At 42.8% G+C, this 13,186-nt stretch overlaps 1 protein-coding gene across 1 annotated transcript in view; it reads left to right on the forward strand.

Moving 5' to 3' along the window:
* GCN1 (GCN1 activator of EIF2AK4) overlaps positions 1 to 13,186 on the forward strand; it is a 65,320-nt gene that overhangs the window by 17,904 nt on the left and 34,230 nt on the right. Inside the window, exons 14-21 of the mRNA XM_066603661.1 lie at positions 2,233 to 2,406; positions 2,518 to 2,670; positions 3,971 to 4,063; positions 5,028 to 5,103; positions 5,187 to 5,346; positions 5,432 to 5,621; positions 6,706 to 6,830; positions 12,916 to 13,094. Of these exons, the coding sequence (XP_066459758.1) occupies positions 2,233 to 2,406; positions 2,518 to 2,670; positions 3,971 to 4,063; positions 5,028 to 5,103; positions 5,187 to 5,346; positions 5,432 to 5,621; positions 6,706 to 6,830; positions 12,916 to 13,094 (1,150 nt within the window). The remainder of the gene's footprint in view (positions 1 to 2,232; positions 2,407 to 2,517; positions 2,671 to 3,970; positions 4,064 to 5,027; positions 5,104 to 5,186; positions 5,347 to 5,431; positions 5,622 to 6,705; positions 6,831 to 12,915; positions 13,095 to 13,186) is intronic.

Genomic DNA, 13,186 nt, shown 5'->3' on the forward strand with positions numbered 1-13,186 from the left:
ACCAACGTCTCTGTCACCTTGTTAACAAACTTCTTGTTTTCATAGTTAAGAAATGAGGGAGAGCAGGATTTTTTGTTACTGGCTTGTAAAATCTTTCTGACTTCATTGGGGGACACAGAAGACCGTGCGTATAGGCTGATGCCACTGAGCAAAAAAGTGTTAGCTCTTTCTACAGGCTATAACTCTTGTGCCAACATTGTGATAATCAGTTTGTAGACCAGCAGTAGGAGTAACCAGGAAAAGCCAACAGAAGGTAAAGAGGGAAACTCTAGAAGAAACTGTTGATGGGTCAGAACTAGAGATGAGCAAGCATACTCGCTAAAGGCAATTGCTCCAGCGAGCATTGCTCTTAGCGAGTACCTGCCCGCTCGAGAGACAAGGTTCGGGTGCCGGCATGGGGGAGCGGTGAGTTGCGGCAGTCAGCAGCGGGGGGAGAGAGGGAGAGAGATCTCCCCTCCGTTCCTTCCCGCTCTCCCCTGCAGTTCCCTGCCCGCCGCCGGCACCCGAACCTTGTCTCTCGAGCGGGCAGGTACTCGCTAAGGGCAATGCTCACTCGAGCAATTGCCCTTAGCGAGTATGCTCGCTCATCTCTAGTTCTGACCCACCAACAGTTTCTTCTAGAGTTTCACTCTTTACCTTCTGTTGGCTTTTCCTGGTTACTCCTGCTGCTGGTCTACAAACTAATTATCTCAATGTTGGCACAAGAGTTATAGCCTGTAGAAAGAGCTAACAGTTTTTTGCTCAGTGGCAGCAGTCTATACCCCCGGTCTTCTGTGTGCAAAGGGGCATGGTTAACCATCTTCATTTTTAGTCGCCCCTTTCTGTGTCTTTACACCCTATTGAGAAAGTAGGCTGGAATTGAGGGGGTAGAAGGGAGCTAGAAGAAATGGCGAGTGACCCCATGGCTTGTGGGAGAAGGGGAGCAGGGCTCCTTTGGTGCTCTTGTCTCCTTGGTAGGTCTGCCTCCAATATAATAAAAGTTTACATTTTAGTCCTTTTCGATTACATGGCTAACTGGTTTTCTCTTCCCTCTTCAGCTTGTATGCAGAACTTAGATCACTGTCTGCCAAACCGTTTTTATTCTGTATAAGTGTTTCCACACTTTTGAGACACCTTGTATTTTGGGCTGACTATTTTACCCAATAGGGTTTGATTAAACATTTTTTACTGTTTGTCTTAAGCTTTTACATATCGTAGCATATGGATACTGTATTTTGAAGGTACCTTTTACATGGGATGACTGTTGGCCGCATAACTGATTGAAAGAGCGAATTCAAACTATAGTCGTTCAGTGTAAACATGGCCACTGACGGTGATGATGGAAATTATACAAGATAGTTAATACAACTGAGGACCATATACGGCGGCAAATGGACAATGGACCTAGATAAGCTGGGGCTTGGGTAGAAAAGTTCAATATTGATAAATGTAAGGTTATGCATATGGGCAGGAGGAACGGATGTCACCAGTATACACTAAATGGGGTACAGCTAGAGAAAAGTGATATGGAAAAAGAACTGCGGTACTAGTGGACTGTAGACTTAATTGGCGCAATCAATGCCAGTCAGCTGTTGCAAAAGCAAATAAAGTCTGGGGGTGCATTAAAAAAGGTATAGGGGTGAGGGATGAGAACAATATTCTCCCACTATATAAGTGGAAAACTGGACTTCTCACTCAGTGAGTGGATGTGGAGCCCACTGGAAATCATTCTGGACTGCCCACCTCCATTCATAAATGAACAGCGGCCTGGTTACACTTGCGGATCATCGTTTCATGTTTATGCCTGCACAATCCAAACAATGTATGAATTGTCGTTTAGGTCCTGCAGGCATTCACATTGAATGATTATTGTTCAGTTTCCCGCGATTTAGCAAGACTCTGAACAATAATTGTTTGGTGTAAAAGGGCCCCAGCTAAAGGTCTTTTTTACTATTTTATCACATTTCAAGTCTTGGCCAATTTTTTGCCTATTTCAGAAAACGTCTCTCATTTGCTAACAAAATGTTTTGCCGCAAAATAAATTTGTCTCATTGTTTGTAACCCTTAGGACTTGCTCCCCCCCTTTTTAAGGTCTTTTCTTGTTTAAGCATTGAGTTTCTAGAATTTATGTATATTACTAACCAATGCATATACAAAATAATTGTAATGGTTTGGGGGCTTGTGTGTAATCAGTGGGTATGCAGCAGTCTTCTACGTCACCGATGTGTAATATACTCTGATTTTTTTCTGCAGTTCATGAAGGAACTCTTATTCATGCTGTTACGGTGCTTACTCACTGGTGCCAGAAGTTCACTACAGAAGTTCCTAAGAAGCTTATAGAATGGTTTCAGAAAGCTACTTCTCTCAAAACCAGCACTTCCGGAGTGAGGCATTCATATTGCCAGTGCATGCTGGTATCATTCAAGGGTAAATTGAGCCCTTTTCAAATACTTTCACCCACCAGCAGTTTTCTTGATTCATGCACAACTACACATTAAGTGTACAAAAAGTGATAGGTAAAATGATATTTTTTTGCAGGGGATACACTGGGACAAGCGCTGGGACTTCTACCCCTTCTGATTCAAACTGTGGAGAAGGCTGCAGCACAAAATGCACAGATAACCCTGTTACCAGAAGCTCTGGCTGCCGCTGTGCTTGTATGCAGGATTTCCGTCACTGAAAGTCAAGTTGGTATGATTGTATACATATATACGTGTGTGTGTTAAATATACAGATTATGTTGAACGATCATCTTTTGTCATCCTTCTAGTACCTTAAGATGTTAGGCAATTATTGTATAGACCAAAGATGGCTAACTCCTGACCCATCGTCAGTACTATAGCCCAGAGCTGTATTCGTTATTCTCAAAGCTTTAGAGCTGAAATCCTTCTAGGTTCCAATGACAAGCAGCAGAATAGTGAATGCAGCTATGAATTGTAATACCAGAAGTACTGCTGCATGTACTATAGTAATGTATTTTGTGAAGATATTGAAGTTTTTATGTGCAAACTATAAAATATTGTTTAAGTCGACATATTATTAACATAGTATGTAAGGCTCAAAATAGACATATGTCCATCCAGTTCAGCCTATTACCCCCCAATGTTGATCCAGAGGAAGGTAAAAAAAAATCCCAATGACGTAGAAGCCAATTTTCCTCATTTAGGGGAAAAATTACTTCCTGGCTCCAATCTAGCAATCCCTGGTTTAACAACAATTTCGAAGTTATTAATGATTATAACATATAAAAATGTATCGCTCAAAAAAGATGTCCAGGCCGCTCTTGAACTCTTTTATCGAATTTGTCATCACCATGTCCTCAGGCAGAAAGTTCCATAGTCTCACCGCTCTTACAGTAAAGAACCCCTTCTATGTTGGTGTAGAAATACCAGTAAGCAGCCTAATGAACTGCATTTGTTCTCCTGTGCTAGGCATGGATAACGAATGATCAGGGAGGGTCTAAGCACTGAACCTCCCTCCTGTCAGGATGTTTTGTATCCCCGTGTGGAACTTTTTTATAGTCCATAGACTACTTTTTGAGGCGCGAGACACACTGAGTGCTTAGCAGAGTACTTGTATCCATTCATTTGTGATCAGTAAGGGTCTTAGCCTGCAGGCGCCTTCTGACTTTATGAAGGGTCAGAAATTATATGTCCTTATTTTCCTTCGGTGATGATGTCGTATTCATCCATGTGACTACTACAGTGGTGATAGCATGCATGGCCTGCAACCGCTGAGGCTAGTGATCGACTACAGTAGTGATGTGGATGTGTGTGATGTTATCGCGCTGGAAAATAAAAGCTGACAAGATCCACTGGAGGAGAAGTAGATTTAAAAGGTGAATAACCTTTTGTTTTTTATTTTATAGCATTTACTGTATTTGGTTTCATCTTTTTAAACTCTCAGAAATCCCTTAACTATATATTTTTTAAATTCAGATTGCCAGTGGGTTTTTTTTCTTCTAACTTTTGTGTATTCTTTTTCTTTACAGAAAACAAGCTGAATAATTTTTGGCAATTACTGTCTGATGATAAGAGACAGATTTTCACTTGTGATAAGTTTCTTTCTTTAGCATCTGAGGAGTGTAAGTAAAACTGAAACTTCATTTTAATAATAAATTAATATTCCTCACTTTTTATTGAATGACCGTTTTTAATCAGCAAATATTTGGAATCCAATGTGTTTCATTTTACCCAGCTCTGCCTTTGCTTCGTGTTAAGTTAAAATTACTCTTTCTCATCTGTTGCATTGGGGAATACAGTTGAAGACCGTGGATTTAACTGCTGCCACTAGGAAGCATATACTAAGCAAAAAAGTGTTTGCTCCTCCTACCAGCTATACCGCTCCTGCAGGCACCAAGCTAAGCAGTTTTAACTTAGTGTCCGTAGGAGGCAGACCTCTTCATTCATCTATCTTCAGTTTTTACCTTTCCTGAACCTAGGAATGAGGGACTGCTCTGGAACGTCTCATGCTCTTCAGCTGCGTTCCCCAATGACATGGAGGAGAAAATGAGATTTTTGTACTTAACATAAAATCTCTTTTTCTTCACGTTCATTGGGGGACACAGCTCCTGCCCAGTTTGATACTAAGAACTTTCTGATATCAACCTCCTTGTTAGAGCATTCGCTCTGGAGATGCATGTTGTTCTAAACTGAGTTATGGTCTCAATGTTCTACTGTTTTACCTTGACTGGTTTACCTTCTATCCTATTTACTGCTCCTACCGCTTGCATACAAACTGGTTAACTTGGTGCCTGCAGGAACGTTATAGTTTTGTTTAGTGTCTAACTCTTAGTGGCAGTAGTTATACCCATGGTCTTCAGCTGTGTCCCCGATTGAACGTGACGAGAAGGAGATTTTACATAGAAAAAGTATAAAAATCTAATTTTAATGGCCAAACCTGATCAATTTTTAACCTTGCATGTTTTGGTGCATTTTGCTTATAGTTAATATAAAAAGTTAATGGTTTACTCCTAGTTTGTATTAGGTCATTCATAATTATCCTCATAATAAGATAATCATTGCATCCTAATGCTTTTTCTTCCTTAGGCCTTTGCACACTTTTGCAGTTATGTGAGAGACTCCTCCTAGACCACATCCACAGGTTCCCTGACAATCGAGCTCAGTAGGTTCACAACTTATGGTAGCATTATGATTTGTTTTCTGCGATGTATGTAAGGTTTATCACGCCATTGGTTTTCCTTTTAGACCATACTACCATGCTTTGATTTCTATCCTGCTGACTCGCTCATGGAAAGTACGTAAACAGTGTCAACAAACCATCAAGAAGCTGTTGGCTTCTCTTGGGGGTACCAAACTATTGCATGGCCTATTGTCTGAGCTGAAGATTATTCTAAATTCGAACAAGGTAATAAATTATACATCTGTCCACTGGGTCGGGAGTTTGAATAGTATTTCAATAGATGTACCAGCAATTTTTCTTCTTTTCACAGCTGGTACCACTTGATAATTTAGTCACAGATTCTGAGGAAGTGCCAGAGACTGGAAAATATCATGTATCTCCAAGGGTCCTCCAGGAAGCAATTCTTGTTCTTACATGTATGCCAGGGTTGGAGTCTGACTCTACAGAAGCAGAAAATCTTGCCCAGGAGCTTCTGGTGTTGGCAAGCCACCCATTAATTGGTGAGAAGACAAAAAGGTAGAAGAAAAATAAGATTAAAGGTGTTGTACCGTGATAGCAAGTGGTGTTAAGCACTTCTGTATGGCCATATTAATGCACTTTGTAATATACATCGTGCATTAAATATGAGCCATACAGAAGTTATATACTTACCTCCTCCGGTGTTGGCGTCCCTGTCTCCATGGCGCCGACTAAAGCTGCCTTCTCCCTGGATTAGACGCGCTTGCGCTGTCTGCCCTCTTCTGTCCGGCTCCGGCGTGCTCGCGCTGCAGAGGTCTTCTGAGCATGGAGCCGGACAGAAGAGGGCAGACAGCGCAAGCGCGTCTAATCCAGGGAGAAGGCAGCTTTAGTCGGTGCCATGGAGACGGGGACACCAGCACCGGAGGGGTAAGTGTATAACTTCTGTATGGCCAATATTTAATGCACGATGTATATTACAAAGTGCATTAATATGGCCATACAGAAGTGCTTAAAGGGGTTGTCTCGTGAAATCAAGTGGGGTTCAGCACTTCTGTATGGCCATATTAATGCACTTTGTAATATACATCGTGCATTAATTATGAGCCATACAGAAGTTATTCACTTACCTGCTCCGTTGCTAGCGTCCCCGTCGCCATGGATCCATCTAAATTCGCTGTCTTCTGGCGTTTTTAGACGCGCTTGCGCAGTCCGGTCTTCTCCATGGTGAATGGGGCCGCTCGTGCCGGAGAGCTGGTCCTCGTAGCTCCGCCCCGTCACGTGTGCCAATTCCAGCCAATCAGAAGGCTGGAATCGGCAATGGACCGCACAGAGCCCACGGTGCACCATGGGAGAAGACCCGCGGTGCATCGTGGGTGAAGATTCCGGTGGCCATCTTGGTAAAGGAAGAAAGAAGTCGCCGCAGCGCGCGGATTCGGGTAAGTAATAAACTTTTTTTTTTTTTAACCCATCCCTTGGGTTTGTCTCGCGCCGAACGGGGGGCCTATTGAATAAAAAAAAAAAACGTTTCGGCGTGAGACAACCCCTTTAACACCACTTGCTATCACGGGACAACCCCTTTAACTAACTTACTTGCCCATTTTAATTTTTTTTTTTGCTTAATTCTAGCCTCTTCATACAGGGACCTATGGGTAGACCTTCTTTACAAGCTGAAGATCAATCCTGCTGAATTCATAAACAAGCGATTTGATGGTTTTCTACCTGTCATCACTTCTAATACTACTAGTGATCAGGTCAGTGTACATTGCATTTGAATGGTGTATGTATATTTAACCCCTTCTCTACCATCTAAGGAGTTGGCTTAGGAGCTAAGTCTACTCCCAGACTTTTTGACAGCTGACAGCCGTTGACAACTGTCATGATCAGAGTTAGCTCCTATTGAGGCAGTTAACTGTTTAGGTGCTGTGATTACAGCTGTCCGCGAGTCTAAACAGTCACGTTTAATCCTTTTTATTCTAAAAGGACTCCGTAGGGATACAACCATTGCATTATATAGCCAAAGTGTAGTAATTCATCACAGCATGACAGCAGCCTCCTTACTCTCATTAAATAACAAGAAATTGTATGTTTAGAATAATTCCCGATGTGTCTGGCAGCATAAAGCAGCCTGAGGTGCTGGTCAGCAGAACTGGCATATATGTACTACGGTGCCTCACATTCCATCCTCACCCCATTGGTGGCACTTACATCCAGTCATACAGTGACACCTCAGCAATAGCAGAGGTGGATGTTATTCCTAGGAGATGCGTCGTTAAAGCAACACCTCGCTCTGTCCCGCTGAAATGCGTTGCAACTTTATAATTTTCTATAGCTAATAAACATAGATTATTTAACTATTTAGCTATAGTGACAATTTCTTTCCCGATCCACTAAGCGCAGAGTATTTTTCCTTTATGCTCTTTTTGGACCGTAACCTTGATTCTGTATGTGGAGGGATCCCCGGTGTGGTGAGCAGCTGCTTCTGAGGTTGCTGTGTCTTCTCTGATATCAGAAGGGATGCTGAGCAAGTGATAAGAGAGACAGCATTACCGCACAGAACCAAGACTGAGTACGTTTATCAACCATGGAACATTTATTGAGGTGTAACGGACACAGTCTCTTAAATAGAAACAGCAGGTGGCGCAATTCTAATATTAGTTCTGTAATATCTGTAGATAAAAACAAGTGCAAATTAAAAAAAAAAATGTTTGTAATTATGTTTTGGATGTAAATAAAAACAATTTTCATGGAGTAACCTCTTTAAGGCCTCCTGCAGACGGCCAGGTCAGATCCCACTGGGAGAATTCTCGGAGCGGGATTCGAGCCGTGCCCCTGCAGCGAGTCGTGGCTCACCTCCTCCCGGCGTCTCGCTCTGCGCCGTCTGTCGCACAGCTGCGCATGCGAAGAACAGAGCTGGCATGTGACGTTTCTGTGCGGGGTTTTCACGCGGTCAAGTCGCGTCTGTCTGCATAGGATTCCATTATCTAATGCAATCCTAAGGCAGCGGGCAAGGGCGGAAATTCTCTTATAATAATCTTTATTTGTATAGCGCCAACATATTCCGCAGCGCTTACATATTCCACAGCGTATTTGGCCTAAGGCCTACGTTTTTGTGGAATCTGGCAATTTTTCAGCAAAAAGGACTAAAAAATTTGTATCTATAGGTTATATAGCATTGTGTTTTAATTAAAAACAGGATTTTTATACTTGCCATAAAATCCCTTTCTTGTCACTTTCATTGGGGGGACATAGCAAGACCTTGGGTATAGCTGCTGCCACAAGTAGGCGAAACTAAGCAAAGAAAAGGTCCCTCCTACCACCTATACCCCACCTGCAGGCACTGAACTAAATCAGTCTGTATGTAAGCAGTAGGAGAGAGTAGACGAATATCTGAAGTTGAGCCATACAGTTCTAGGAAAAGTCAGGCCGGCTCGAGGAGCACCCTAGACAAGGTGTTAGCGCCAGTAATACACAACTGGGTGGGTGCTGTCTGCCCCACTGTACGTGACGAGAAAGGGATTTTGCGGTAAGTATAAAAATACTGTTTTCTCGTCCGTATCATTCGGAGACACAGAAAGACCTTGGGACGTTCCAGAGCAGTACCCAAGGGGGAGGGGCACAAAAACGATCCTAAAACTAGCCTGTTGCCATTGGGTGCTAATAAGCGACATCTCTATCGCGGTTAGCAAGAAACTCTTGCTATCCCTTGTTGGATATAAGGATATGAAGGCTTAAAGCGTTCCTGTTCTAGGAAGGAAACAATTGTTGATGGTCTAAAAAACAGTTGCAGTTTTGTAAGGGAGAGAGACTTGATCCATACAGGAGCTAGGGAATAGGCCAGAAAAATCAAGAAGAAAGTACTGCGTGCTTTGTAGTTTGTTACCGTCAAGAGAAGGAAAAACTACTGACCTGAGAGAACCTGACGCCGGTCTGGACTGGAGCTGTTTTTGACATGACACTTAACCCTCCATCTGTCTGCTGTTGGATGCAAAGGCTAAGAGGGCTGCAACGTGGGAGAGTGGCATATGGCAGAGGAGCAAGTACGAAGGTCTGATGACTGAAAAACAAAGGAACTAATATAATAAGTAACTCGAATAAGGTATCTCGAAGGCAGGATACTTGTGGAAACTGTCCAGAACACAAGGATCCAAAGTGCCCTGGAGGGTGGACTGCGTCGGAGAGGAACAAGGTTCAAGATGCTACTAGTGAAAGTGCTATAGTCCATCTAGTTGGAACGGCTGCTGAAAGAATGGGGATGTAATTTCTTTATTATTGGTAAAAATGTTTATATATATATATATATATTTTTTTTTTTTATATCATCCGTGTGATAGAGGATATAGAGCACTGTCATTCACTATGCTGCAAGCGTTAGTACTGTACAGTTAAAAACCTGACCCCATACCTGTTAAGGAAAGTGGCACGGAGATTGTACCTGTTATGCGTACCCTGGCAATTTACTAGTTCTACACAATACTGGTAGTAACGGATTATATACACTTTCACAGAGAGGCTCACTGAAGAAGCTAAGCTGGAGCTGCCCGCCTAGGGTGGTTGGTACCCTGTGTAGTAAGTGGGTTCAGACCTTAAGAGGCCAATACTAACTGGATGGAGGTGCCTCAGGGATAATGGTATCAGTGTAATAGGCTGGGCTGAGAAAAGAACACCCTATTGTACAGTAAGACATCGCCTCCTAGTGGCAGCAGCTATACCCAAGGTCTTGCTGTGTTCCCAATGATACGGATGAGAGAAAAAAATCGCTCCCAATAATCCAAAACCTGCATTTACTCCATTTAGGCATGAGTCAACCATTACTGACCATATCAATGTATATTTTATATAAGTTAAGGCAATTTAATGCTTTATTTTTCTCAGATATTCATATGGTCTTTTTGAGATTTAAAAAAAAGGCATTCATGGGCTGTGTCCAGTGTTGCAACTTAGCCGGATTCACTTAAATGAAGATAACCTGTAATTATCATGTAACAATATGGCACTCTAGACTTCAAAAAAGGGTCCTCAGGATTCAAAGTGGTATACCCAACACTAAAACTTCTGTTACAAAAATGTATTTAATGAAAATTTAAATCCTATATATTTTATACTATGCGTCTGCGCCACAATCCGATTGCGCTTCTGGAATCAGTGTTGAACTGCGAGTGGAGCCTTGCTGTTCCACTGATTGACACAGCCGATCTTCCTCAGTCATCAACACTTCTTTAGTGGACCAAAGTGCAGAGTGGAAAGTCACACTATGGCTACTGAGGAAAAGGCTTGGGCAGTCTTGAAATGCGTCCAGCCGGGATTTATATAAAGAGAAGGAGAAGTGAACTGGACCGCATGAACTTTGGTGTTTAACATGTGTTCGTATGTACTACCATACGCTAATATGCACATTTTCTGATGTGACTTTGCACTCTTGCTTCGCATGCTCTTGCCCCTGCATGCGCGATCTGCTGAGCCCGAGGATCAGGCACAGACTGATAACGGAGGAGAGACTCCAGCAGCAAATGGCAAGATTCAGTATACCATGTAACGCTGACTTTTGTACTTGCATCTGCCAAACCTAGGGTCTATAGCACAGCCACATAGGTGAGGGAGCGGGACAATAGCGGTACTGTAGTGAGTGCAGATGTTTGGTAACGTTATGATCCATATTCCAATCAGTGAAGTTGTGGACATGTGCTAACAGAGTTTTACAGACTTGGACTTTTTATCAACTATTGTGGATTGTGGTGCTGTGTGGCAAAAGTATAGTCCCATATTGAATGAATGTAAAAGTACTTTGTGCACGATATATGATTACTGCGAGAAATCATAGAGGTGAGGGAAAAAACAAAGACATTATTCACAGAAAAAGCCAAAAATACAATACCTGAAGGTCTGCAAAGCAGACATGGTCGCCATAGGCACGATCGCCATAAGGCAGGCACAATCGCCATCGGCGCAATGGCCGTAAGCCCTGGAGATATGCAGTCAGCCAGACAATAAAGTGGAGGAGCAGCTTGTTTTTGGCAGGCTAATATGCAGTCACCCACTCAACCCAGCCCAGATTGGGGAGGAGTGACTGCATATACTAATAGCCTGCACATGTGAACGATACCAAAGATGCCAACCATAGATGGATGGTGACCCACCATACAGGATATCAACCCTGGCTGATATAACAGCACGTTGCCCTGTATCTCTAAAGTGGGCCACACTGGCTGACATCTTGGGCTCCCCCACCAACTAGCAAACTACATACAAAAGTACTAATGCATACTAATAAAATGCGGGTGTTGGTACTGCATTTTGGCCAAAACGCATAGGCTGACGGGCCGTGCCGAGGCCACACCGCTTCCGTCAGTACCTACGCTAACTCACTATAAATTAAATAAAATCACAGAGGTGAGGGAAAAAACAAAGACATTATTCACAGAAAAAGCCAAAAATACAATACCTGAAGGTCTGCAAAGCAGACACTATCGCCATAAGGCAGGCACAATTGCCGTAGGGCAGGCGCAATGGCCGTAAGCCCTGGAGATATGCAGTCAGCCAGACAATAAAGTGGAGGAGCAGCTTGTTCTTGGCAGGCTAATATGCAGTCACCCACTCAACCCTGCCCAGATTGGGGAGGAGTGACTGCATATACTAATAATTCACAGAAAAAGCCAAAAATACAATACCTGAAGGTCTGCAAAGCAGACACGGTCGCCATAGGCACGATCGCCATAAGGCAGGCACAATCGCCTTATGGCGACCGTGTCTGCTTTGCAGACCTTCAGGTATTGTATTTTTGGCTTTTTATGTGAATGATTACTGCAAGGGCCCTGCATTTTTTATGATCGTGGCCATTATTGAGTTATCTTAATTATAATCATTTTTAATAAAAGTTTTATTGTGGGGTATACTGATTTGAATTCTGAGGACCCTTTTTTGAAGTGGAAAGTGTAGTGTGCACATATAGTTATGTTATATCTTTGTGGACACTACATTTTGTCCTTTTTAGGGGACTTACATAATACTTTTTTTTTATTCTTCTAATACTCTGCTATGCTGAGGCATAGCAGGGTATAAGACAGGCTATGACGCTCAGACAGAGTCTAAACGTCATAGCCTAATTTAGCTGGCAGACCCAGAGGCTATATTCAAGCCTCCAGGTGCCACAGAGACACATCAGGACTCTCTGATCACATTGCGGGGAATCCGATAGTAAAAGAGGTAGCCCTCTCTCTGTGAGCCCTTTACATGCTGCGGTCGCACAGACCATGGCATGTAAAGGGTTAAACAGCAGAGATCCGTTCTCTGCTGTAAGAGCTGGTGCCCGGCAATCATCTGACAGCCGATCATCAGCTCTCCCTGCCATGGGGACCATCAGCTGGCTTCTGACAAGCCAATGGTCTACGTAGCAACGTGAAAACAGTGCAGGAGTTTAAAAAAAAAAAAAGCGGGAAGTTGCCAGCAGATCGGTTATATCTTCCTGCTTTTTTAAAGTCCTGCACTGGTTCTCTTTGGGACTGTGCAGGCGGTGTGTGTGTAGAACACAATGCCACAGCCTATGGCATTGTGTTCTGCACGATTCCATAGTGAAACATAGCTTGGAAATCTTACGGGCTATATCGCTATGGGCAGTGGAGCTGAAGGGGTTAATGTATAGATAGATAGATTTTCCTTTCTTTATATTAACATCTGTAGTTTTGATTGACTATCCTTTGACAAATGATCATCCAAAAAATGCTGACAACAATTACTTCTTGCTTCACAAAGTTGTTGTGATTTCCGATGACTATGTTCTGAGAACTGGTGTCTGACCTTTTTTTCTTTGCAATCACAAGGGGAATTACTTTTTTATTTTAGGCCGTTCTCAATGCAGCTGGAACACTGTCCCGCATTTCTCCAGACAGAGTTCTTCCTAGGCTATTAGGTATTGTAACGGATTTCATGCAAAATCCAGCCCTGTGCCAAGTTACCAGAGAAGAATTTGCCGTCATGCAGACCCCTGAGGGAGAGCTTTATGATAAAGCCATTTTACATAGGTAATTATCACTTTTAGTTGATTCTCATGGAACAGTAGTTTGTGTGAACTGTTTGCTGGTAATGTTCTACTTTGGAGGATAGTGCAGATCAC

Source organism: Eleutherodactylus coqui, chromosome 5, assembly GCF_035609145.1.
Source record: "Eleutherodactylus coqui strain aEleCoq1 chromosome 5, aEleCoq1.hap1, whole genome shotgun sequence".
Taxonomy (NCBI): domain Eukaryota; kingdom Metazoa; phylum Chordata; class Amphibia; order Anura; family Eleutherodactylidae; genus Eleutherodactylus; species Eleutherodactylus coqui.